The sequence below is a fragment of the Solanum verrucosum genome, unplaced genomic scaffold (genome assembly GCF_900185275.1).
Source record: "Solanum verrucosum unplaced genomic scaffold, falcon-dt-bn FXZP01000003.1, whole genome shotgun sequence".
NCBI lineage: Eukaryota > Viridiplantae > Streptophyta > Magnoliopsida > Solanales > Solanaceae > Solanum > Solanum verrucosum.
The window spans coordinates 1,698,786-1,710,609 of NW_026020120.1; the positions used below are offsets into that span (position 1 = coordinate 1,698,786).

The 11,824-nt window shown below is 40.7% G+C and overlaps 1 protein-coding gene across 1 annotated transcript; it reads left to right on the forward strand.

The window, feature by feature from the left end:
• The first annotated feature begins 8,771 nt into the window (after positions 1–8,771).
• Positions 8,772–9,757, forward strand: LOC125825744 (uncharacterized). Its single transcript, XM_049505056.1, has 2 exons — positions 8,772–8,913; positions 9,036–9,757. Exons 1-2 carry the CDS (start codon positions 8,772–8,774, stop codon positions 9,755–9,757), a joined length of 864 nt encoding a protein of 287 aa, XP_049361013.1.
• Positions 9,758–11,824: the final 2,067 nt, after the last annotated feature.

Consider the following 11,824-nt stretch of genomic DNA (forward strand, 5'->3'; position numbering starts at 1 on the left):
TCGAATGACGGTCCGTGCTGGTCACCGTAGTTTGTGTCAGAGGCTGGGTAAGGAGTCTTGATCCACGGACACAGACCACGGACCGTGGTCTGATCTACGGACCGTGGTCTGTCCGTGAGTCGGACTTAGCCAATTTTCTGAGCTGAGTTTGGGAGTTCTGTCACGAACCACGCAGCACGGGCCGTGGTCTCTACGGTCCGTGGATGGTGTAAGTTGCACCTGCAACTTCTCAAAATCTGCATCTATTTTCGAATACGGGGTGTTACATTATCTCCCCCTTGGGACCATTCGTCCTCGAATGAAGACTAAACTAGCTGAAATAGAGGGAGAGGGCTGCAATCCCTACCACTAAACACTGAGAACTGAATTTCTGACTGAACTGAGTTCCAAGAACATGCAAATACGCTGAAAATGCAAGTACAAACTGAAGGAACATGATTCTAAGACTGAATTTTCGCATGAATGACTGAAAAACTGAAGAGGAACTATTACCTCAAGCTGGAATGGAATCGGAAGGAAAGAGGTGAGGATACTTGGACTTCATGGCTGCTTCTGCTTCCCAAGTAGCTCCCTCTACTGACTGACTCCTCCACAAAACCTTGACTGAAGCGACTTCTTTATTTCTCAACCTTCTAACCTGACGATCGAGAATCTCAACTGGTACATCCTCATAAGAAAGGCTATCTTTCACGGCCACACTCTCTAATGGCACTATGGATGCTGGATCACCCACACACTTCTTCAAAAGAGAAATGTGAAAGACTGGATGCACTGCTGCTAAGTCTGCTGGCAACTCTAACTCATAAGCCACTTTACCAATCCTTTTCAAGATCCGGTAAGGGCCTACATATCTGGGACTGAGCTTTCCTTTCTTGCCAAATCTCATCACTCCCTTCATGGGTGACACTTTCAGGAAAACCCAATCATCAACTTGGAACTCTAGTTCCCTTCTTCTCACATCTGCATAAGACTTCTGGCGACTCTGAGCAGACTTAAGTCTATCTCTAATGAGTTGCACTTCTCCATAGCATTAAGGACCGAATCTGGTCCTATCAAGGCTGCTTCACCTACTTCAAACCAACCAACTGGAGATCTAAATCTACGCCCATACAATGCCTCATAAGGGGCCATCTGAATGCTGGAATGGTAGTATTGTTGTAGGCGAACTCTATTAGAGGAAGGTGATCATCCCAACTACTTGAAGTCTATCACACAAGCTCTCAACATGTCCTCTAAGGTCTGAACGGTACGCTCTGCCTGACCATCCGTCTGTGGATGAAATACTGTGCTAAGATTAACCTGAGTACCAAGACCTTTCTGAAATGACTTCCAGAAATGAGATGTAAACTGAGGACCTCTATCTGAGATGATAGACAAAGGAAATCCATGCAACCTCACAATCTCATTAATGTAAAGCTTGGCGTAATCCTCTGCCGAATCTTTAGTCTTGATCGCCAAAAAGCGAGAAGACTTAGTAACCCTATCAACAATCACCCAAATGGAGTCATGTTGTATGCGAGTACGAGGTAAACCTGTGATGAAGTCCATGTTGATCACTTCCCACTTCCAAGTAGGAATGTCAATCTCTTGAGTCATACCTCCTGGTTTCTGATGTTCTACCTTTACTTGCTGGCAATTGGGGCACTTAGCCACAAAGTCTGCTATATCTCTTTTCATACCATTCCACCAATAGACTTCCCGTAGATCACGATACATCTTAGTGGCGCCTGGATGAATAGAATATCTGGAATTGTGGGCTTCTGCGAGAATATGCTGTCTCAATTCACCCACATCAGGAACACACAATCTACCTTGATAGCGAAGTACACCATCTCCCCCTTGGGAGAAAACCTCCACTCTCTGATTGTGGACTGCACCCTTAAGTTCAAGCAAGATTGGATCACTATCTTGCTTTCCTTAACCTCTACTACCAAAGAAGATTCTGCCCATTCTGAACCGTTACACCACCATCTGATATGCTCATAAGACGAACTCCTAGGCGAGCAAGTCTGTGAACATCCTTTGCTAGCTCTTCTTTTTTCCTCAACATGTGATACACTACCCATGGATAGTCTGCTAAGAGCATCTGCTACTACATTCGCCTTACCGGATGGTAATGCACACTCATATCATAATCTTTGAGGAACTCAAGCCACCTTCTCTGGCGAAGATTCAACTCTTTCTGGGTGAATACATACTGAAGGCTCTTATGGTCTGTGAACACATCTACATGAACACCATACAAGTAGTGTCTCCAAATCTTAGTGCAAACACCACTGCTGCAAGCTCGAGGTCATGAGTTGGATAATTCTTCTCATGTACCTTAAGTTGTCTAGAAGCATAAGCTATAACCTTACCTCGTTGCATCAACACACAACCTAGGCCGACCCTAGATGCATCACAATAGATCACATAACCATCTGAACCCTCTGGTAGAGTCAAGACAGGAGTTGTAGTCAACCTAGTTTTCAGTTCTGCAAAGCTTTTCTCACAATATCTGACCATTGGAACTTAACCTTTTTCTGAGTTAACTTAGTCAATGGAGAGGCTATGGATGAAAATCCTTCCACAAACCGTCTGTAATAGCCTGCTAGACCCAAGAAAGTTCTGATATCTGTAGCAGAGGTAGGTCTGGGCCATTGTTTCACTGCTTCTATCTTCTGGGAATCTACTCGAATTCCTTCACTAGACACAATATGCCCAAGGAAGGCAACTGATTGTAACCAAAACTCACACTTGTTAAATTTTGCAAATAACTGGCGATCTTTGAGAGTTTGTAGAACAACTCTCAAATAACTCGCATGTTCTTCCTCATTCCTAGAATAAATAAGGATATCATCAATAAAGATGATAACGAACAAGTCCAAGTACTGCTTGAACACTCTGTTCATCAAATCCATGAAAGCTGCAGGAGCATTGGTTAGTCCAAATGACATAACTATAAATTCGTAATGACCATACCGAGTTCTGAAGGTTGTCTTTGGAATGTCACTATCTCTGACTCTAAGTTGATGATAACCTGATCTGAGGTCTATCTTTGAGAAATGACTAGCACCCTGAAGTTGGTCAAACAAGTCATCAATCCTGGGGATAGGATACTTATTCTTGATTGTGACTTTGTTCAACTGCCTATAGTCAATACACATTCTGAGAGAACCATCTTTCTTCTTCACGAACAACACCGGTGCACCCCATGGCGAAATACTGGGTCTGATGAAGCCCTTATCTAGAAGGTCTTTCAACTGCTCTTTCAATTCCTTAAGCTCAGCTGGAGCCATTCTGTAAGGAGGGATAGAGATAGGCTGGGTATCTGGAAGGAGATCAATTCCAAAGTCTATTTCCCTTTCGGGAGGAACTCCAGGAAGATCTTCTGGGAACACTTCTGGAAACTCACTGACTACAGGAACTGACTCAAGAGTTGGGGATTCGGAACTAGAATCCTTAACCCGAACTAGATGATAGAGATAACCCTTAGAGATCATCTTTCTGGCCTTAAGGTAAGAAATGAATCGACCCATAGGCGCTAAGCTACTACCCTTCCATTCTAGGATTGGTTCGTCTGGAAACTGAAAACGAACAATCCTAGTTCTACAATCGACTGAGGCATAACATAAATGTAACCAATCCATGCCTAGAATGACATCGAAGTCTACCATTTCTAACTCTACAAGATCTGTTGAGGTGACTTTCTGAGAGACTGTGACAGGGCAATTTCTGTATACCCGTCTTGCTATAACTGGGTCACCGACTGGAGTAGAGACTGAGAAGGGTTCTGAAAGAGTTTCTGGACTAACACTGAATTGGACTGCTATGTAAGGAGTTATAAAAGACAAAGTAGCCCCTGGATCTAACAATGCATAAACATCAAGATCAAAGACTCGTAATGTACCAATGACTACATCAGGAGAATCTTCCTGATCTTGACGAGCCTGAAGAGCATAAAGCCTGTTTTGGAGCTGTCCGCCACCAGTACCAGAGTTACCCTGTTGAGTCGGGCGACCTGCTGGTGCTGCTGAAGTTGTAGACTGAGCTCTACCATTATTTCCTCCTTGACCTTGTCTTAAAGGACAATCCTTCAATCTATGACCATACTGGCCATACCCAAAGCATCCTTCCTTACCTGCAAGGCACTCGCCCGGATGGTTCCTACTACATTTCAGGGCAAGTTGGGTAGGTTTTGGTGCCTGAAACACTACCTTGAGACTTAGAGCCTGACGCCCTACCTTTCTGATCATTACGGAACCTGGGGGATGGAACACTAGCTGATGAAGGGGCTGGAGTCGAAGACTTCTACTGAAAATGCGAGCGGTTTCCACCACCCGATTTCTGGTGGGAATACTCGTAGTTACCTGTTCTTGCTTTCTTAGTCTCCTTAGCCTGTTCCCTAAGCTTATCACCCTCAACCTGCTGAGCATGAGTCATGAGCCTAGAGATGTTCATGTCTCCTAACAACATAGCATTCCTGCACTCTGTTTTCACTAAGTCTGACACTCCATAGAGAAACTTATTCATCTGAGCCCTGGAATCAGCAACCATGTGAGGAGCATACCTGGAGAGTTGGTTAAACTTGAGCCCATACTCTTGGACAGTCATGTTACCCTGCCTTAAGTTCATAAATACCTGGGCCCTTGCTTCTCTCAACTCTATAGGGAAAAACCTGTCTAGAAAGGTTTCGCTGAAACATTCCCAAGTAATAGGAGCAGCATCTGTACCCATGTTCTCCTTCCACTGAGTATACCAGATATGAGCTACATCCTTAAGTTGGTAAGATGTTAACTCAACCTGATCATTCCCAGTGACCTGCATCACCTCAAAGATCTTCTTGATCTCATCCAAGAAATTCTGGGGATCTTCACCAGTCTGCGATCCTAAGAACTTTGGAGGATTAATCCTAACAAAGTCACGGACCCTTATTGCTGCTGATCCACCATTTGCATTCACAGGAGCTTGAACCTACTGATTGTTCTGGTTAGCGACACTCTGAGCCAACATCTGAATGGCATTCCTGAATTCAGCATTTGAGACTTCCTGATATGGAACTGGAGGAGCTGCATTTGCGTTCCTAGCATTCGCATTCCTGGCGTTAGCTCTACCAGGAGGCATGATCACTGAAACGTAGAACGTCGAGTTAGAATGGAATTATATCATACCTTACGCACGATAAGAGTAACAAGAAAATGAAGATTTTTCCTAAAGACACTTTGTAGCCTCCCTCTCATTAGATGTGGTGCGCACTACACACCCATGAAAAGGACTCTACCTAGTGCAGCTTTTCAGAGATCCTAGGACACTTAAACCTAATGCTCTGATACCAAGTTTGTCACGCCTCGAGCTACCCCCAAGATGCGGACACGGGACTTAGGACCACAAGTGATCCAAGCTAACCCTGCTGGCATGATCATGAGCATACTAAAGATAATAAACTGATGCGGAAGCTAATTCATAAATAAATCTGAAAAGATGGGGAATACCCATATACTATAACTGAATATACTAAATCTGAGAGTTTAATACAGAAGAAATATCAAACTCAAAACACTAAGCTGAATCTAATTATGTCTGAAATAAGCCTCTAAACTGACTAGAAATGTTGGGACATGCCCCAACTAGATCTAGCAAAACTGAAACTAAAGACTAAAAGCGATAAAGATAAACATGTCACTAGTCCTCGAAGAATGAGGACTCACCACTGATGCTGCTGAACTGAAGATCGAGAACCGATCTAAGTGTGATCTGGATACTGAGAACCTGAACATATATCACGAGAAGATGTAGCGCACGTATGCGTCAGTACTTGAAAGGTACTGAGCAGGCAGGATAGAGTAAAGCTGAAAGAACATATAACTGAACAAAGCAATAAAGCAATGAAATAATTTGAACATGATATAGATACTGAATACTGAGCTAACTGAATGCAATGACCAATTTATAACATGCTGACTGAATACTGAATGAACTGTAAATGTGGTCAATGCAATAGAGTCTAACTGAACTGTGGGAGCTACTAATAACCGACATAAAACCACATGAGCTAAATGTGGAGTCCGATGTATACGCCCCATTGAGAGGACCCAATATACCCGGTCAAAGGTATAGAGGCATGACTGGCGTGATCACTAAACTGATGTTGCCCACAGAGAGGACTTACACCTATGTGGTTTGTAGTTCTGGGACTATATGGGTACACTAAACCGTAGTCCAACTCGGTATTATGCTACTCCCAATGAATTAAGTAATTAAAACATTATGACTGAATTTCTGTAAGTTATTGGATAGCTCGAACTGAATATGCAAACTGAGAATGCAACAATTAATCTGATAATGATGCATTCATAAACTGAGACATGTATAACTGAATACTGAAATATCTAACCTAGCATGTGTAATTCAAGAACTAAAGAAATACATAGCTAGAGTTCTGAAATTCATGCAATAAACTGAGCAACAACATGATAATCTGATTTGGAACATTTAAATAATTAATTCATGATGATCTGTTCAAATTCTAGAAACCCTAGGTCTGTTCATAATCATGGAATCAAGAATCTGACTGAATTCTAGGGACCTAATGGGCGAAAGGAACCCACAAGTGAAATTCCACATACCTGGTGACGAATTCCACGGAGAAATCTTTCGATTTTGGGGCTGGAACTGAAGAAACCTCGCTGCGTTCTTGAACTAGGGTTCTTGACTTTTTTCTCCTCTCTTGCTTCTAATTTTTCTAAGTTTTGATTAATGAATTTGACTTAGGTAGGTTCTAGTTATGTTTCTAGGCTTAAACTAATTAAAACCTCATGATTTAGGGTCTAAACGACGTATCTTAGGGGTTAAACGAAATAGGAAAAGACCAAAAGACCCTTAATTAACTGCTGTCGGAGTGACTGACAGAATGGACCTACGGTCCGTCAATCAATCGACGGTCCGTCGATTGGGTCCGTAGGTCGAGTCTGCCTGACAGGGCTTCGCTAAAACGGGCATAACTTTTTACTCGGAGGTCGGAATTTAGCAAACTCGGTGGCGTTGGAAAGATAATTCAATTATCTATCTAACCATAGGTCATGCACATAATTCATTTTGTGCTAAGAGTTATGACCATCTGAAGTTGACCCATCAATATTTTTCAGCTAACTGGCTGCTGACCCTCATCTACGGTCAGACCTATGGACCGTGGATTGAATGACGATCTATGCTGGTCGACCGTAGTTTGTGTCAGAGGCTGGGTAAGGGAAGTCTCGATCCACGGACATAGACCACGGATCGTGGTCTGATCTACTGACCGTGAGTCTGTCCGTGAGTCTGTCCGTGAGTCGGGACTTAGCCAAATTTTCTGACTGAGTTCTGGGGAAGTTTTCTGTCACTAACCACGGACCTACAGGACGGATCGTGAGTCCATCTACGGTCCGTGGATGGTGTCCGTGAGTGCCACCTATAACACCAGAAATCTGAAATCTCTATTTTCGGATACGGGGTGTTACACGAGTGCTGCAATATAAAGTGTATTTTCATCCTGTCGGTGTTGTATGTTAATAGAAACTTCTCCCATGGAGTTCACAAGTTTAATAAAAAGAACTTAATCGGATGTGATGGTGATTTACATGCTCTATGATGATATTTTTTGAAAGTTAGTTTTCTCTTCTTCACATATAAATGATGGTTGTATTTTGAGGGGACTCGCTAAAAGTACAAATTAATTCTTTTATTCATCTTTTTTGGTAGGTGTTCAAAATTTGTCATGTGAGATCATATGAAACGATTGTTGGTGTTCTATGGTAATACGAAGTTCTACTTTAAAGTTTACGGAGTAGCTTCATATTACATATGAATAACAAGACTTAATTGGACATAGAAGACGGTCTCCATGTTCTAATGTATGTAGCTTACATATAATATGTCTCTCATTTTTCTTGATTTTAGTGTCTCTGCATTATCAGATAATATAATGTATCACATGAAAATTGATGAGGGTCATAGATGTCTAGCATGTATTGTTTGCATTAGCCGTTTTAGCTTGAGCTTTAGTGGTGGAGTAGCAGTTCTATTCTAAATTTATTGCCTTTAAACCTTCATGCTCTGGAATTTTGTAGATCAGGTGAACCTCAATAGGGTTCCTCTCTTTTCCTGTGACACTTTACTTTTTTTGAGGCGGTTTCTTTTTCTCAATCTGGCTATTTATTTATATCTACTGATTGTTGAACCCAGAAAAAAAAAAAGAAAAATATCTATTGATTGTGTGTTCGCCTTGTCCAATAGTTTAACATTTTTATAGCTTCGCCTTTATGTACTCTAAGCTAACATAATATTATGTGTTAATTACTGCCATCGTCTTATTGGTTTAGTTGGAGCATTCTTTGTTATGCCTGCATGATTTGTTAAAATAAGTGATTTTGTTAGCTGCTATCCTAATTTATAGGAGCTTGTTGGCAGTAGATTTCTATTTCGTAGGTGTAGTTCTATTTCTAGAATTTGATTTGCAGTAGGTAACTTAGTAGAATATTTGATCTTTACCTGTTTAACAATTGTTAAGCTACCAGTTACGTTGGTTCCTATTTTTTTGCACTTAGTCGTTGTAACTCAATTGTAGAAAGAGAGCTTGCAGCAGTATAATAAAACACACTTGCTTGATACATTTTTTGGTTATTCTCTGTCTTTCTACTGAATATTTTATAACATTTGGTATCCTAGCCAGAAAGAGAGTTTCTGATATCGAGTATAAGTGTTGGTACTGCATATTGAGAGTTTTTTTTTGCAGTACTATTGCAATAGCAAAAACTATGACCTCTAAGAATTTTGTTCAGCCTGCTATTCCACGCTTCGATGGTCATTACGACCATTGGAACATGCTGATGGAGAATTTCCTTAGGTCCAAGGAATTCTGGCCAGTTGTCAGTACTGGTGTTCAAGAGCCAGTGGCTGGTACCGCCTTGTCGGAAGTACAAAGGCGGAGTTGGACAGTCTAAGGTTGAAAGATCTTAAGGCAAAGAATTATTTTTTCCAAGCTATTGATCGCTCAATATTGGAGACTATTCTTTGCAAAGATACTTCTAAACGAATATTGGATTCCATGAAGAAGAAGTATCAGGGAACGACGAAGGCAAAAAGGGCATTATTGCAAACACTTCGAGCTGATTTTGAGACATTACAAATGAAGATGGGAGAATCAATTTCAAATTACTTCTCAAGGACTATGGCAATAGCAAATAAAATGTGGATTCATGGTGAAAAGATGGAAGATGTCACCATTATTGAAAAGATTCTTCGCTCCATGACATCAAAATTCAACTATGTTGTTTGTTCAATTGAGGAATCGAAAGATACTACTAAACTTTCAATTGATGAATTGCAGAGTTCACTATTGATTCATGAGCAGAAAATTAATCGACAAAGTAGCAAGGAACAAGCTCTTCAAGTCTCATCCAACTATCACTCTTCAAAAGGTGGTGGTCGTGGAAGAGGAAGAGGAAACAATTCTGGTGGTGAGAGGCACTCGCACCAGAAATTTGAAGAAAAATCTTCAAATTCTCAAGGAAGGGGAAGAAGCTTTGACAACAATAATAATTCAGGTGATTATAAGCCAAAGTCAGTTGACAAGTCAAAGATTGAATGCTACAGATGTCACAGGTATGGCCATTATAAATCAGAATGTAGAACTAACTTGAATAGAGATGGTGGACGGCAGTCTAATTTTGCAGAAAAGGAAGAAGAGATCTCTCTGTTAATGGCCTATCAAGAGAAAGAACAAGCGACGAAGGAAATTTAGCAGAATATATGGTACTTAGACACGGGTTGTAGCAATCATATGTGCGGAAACAAGTCAGCTTTCTCCATATTAGATGAGTCATATCAGGATTCTGTGAAGTTCGGAAATGATTCAAAAATTGCAGTCACGGGAAAAAGACAGGTAACCATTCAAACTAAAAGAGATATTCCTCAAATAATCACTGATGTCCTTTATGTTCCAGAGTTAACATCAAATCTTTTGAGTCTCGGTCAATTGCAAGAGAAAGGATATGAGATTATCATTAAAAATGGATTTTGTCGGATTCAAGATGACAATTTAGGCTTAGTTGCTCAAGTTAAAATGACTGCAAACAAAATGTTTCCTCTGTATCTCAATAATATACAACAATCATGCTTCTTAACAAAACAATAAGATGATGCTTGGTTGTGGCATTTTCGTTTTGGGCATTTTAATTTCGCTAGATTAAGGACCTTGCAACAGAAAAATATGGTGATTGGTCTTCCTCAAATTTTAGCTCCATCTAAAATTTGTGAAGAATGTGTTGTTAGCAAGCAGTCTCGCAACTCTTTTCCACCAAGGGGTTCATGGAGAGCAAAGAAGGCACTGGAACTTGTCCATTCCGATATTTGCGGACCAATAACACCATCTTCTAATGGAGGTAAAAGTTATATAATTACCTTCATTGATATTTTACTCGGAAAAGTTGGGTATACTTTCTACAGGTGAAATCTGAAGCTTTTAAAAGCTTCAAAGTACTTGTTGAAAAAGAGATCGGTAACCCAATAAAAGCTTTGCATTCAGATCGTGGGGGAGAATATAACTCACATGAATTTGCAAACTTCTGTGAGATTCATGGAATCAAAAGGCAACTTACAGCAGCCTACTTGCCCCAACAAAATGGAGTATGTGAGAGAAAAAATCGCACTATCATGAATATGGTGCGGAGTATTTTGACAAGCAGTGGTAATTCAAGAAGCTTTTGGCCTGAAGCAGTCAATTGGACTATTCATATCCTAAATAGATGCCCCCCACATTTGCAGTTAAATACATGACTCCGGAAGAAGCATGGAGCGGGCAACGACCAGCCGTAGATCACTTCAGAATCTTTGGGTGCATTGCATATGCCCATATTCCTGATCAAAAGAGAAAGAAGCTAGACGACAAGGGAGAAAAATGTATTTTTCTCGGTGTTAGTGATCAATCAAAAGCTTACAAGCTTTATAATCCTAACACTAAGAAAATATTAGTTAGTCAAGATGTCGTCTTTGATGAAAATCAGTTTTGGTCGTGGAACAAAAATGCCATAGGAGAACAAATTCCAATATGCCTTGATGGAGAAAATGGTGAAGAAGCAATTCAGCCTCAACAGCAAGTTCCAGCAGTAGTAGTCCCTGAAAATGCTCAAGATAGCAATCTTGGAAGTTCTGAAACATCACATGTTATGGATGAGCAGAGAGAAACTATAGTTGATTCACGTGCCCCTCATGCTCGAAGAAGGCCAGCGTGGATGACAGATTACGAGGTAAAAGGAATTGATCAATCCGAAGATCCTCTCACTCATTTTGCTCTCTTTTCAGATTATGATCCAACAAATTTTGAAAGTGCTGTCAAAGATGAAAAATGGCGTAAGGCAATGGATGATGAAATTGCAGCCATTGAAAAAAATGATACATGGGAGCTTGCTGATCTACCACATGGACACAAAATGATTGGAGTAAAATGGGTCTATAAAACTAAACTGAATGAGAATGGAGAGATCGACAAGTACAAGGCACGGTTGGTGACTAAAGGCTACAAACAAGAATTTGGGGTAGATTACAGAGAAGTTTTCGCTCCTGTTGTCAGACTTGATACAATCAGATTGGTGATGGCATTGGCTGCGCAAAATTCATGATCTATTTGTCAATTGGATGTGAAGTTGGCTTTTCTACATGGAGACTTACAAGAACAGGTATTTATTGAACAACCTCCTGGTTATGTTAAGATTGATGAAGAGCACAAAGTTTGCAGATTGAAGAAGGCTCTATACGGACTAAAACAAGCACCTAGAGCTTGGTATAGTCGTATCGATGCTTATTTTTAAAA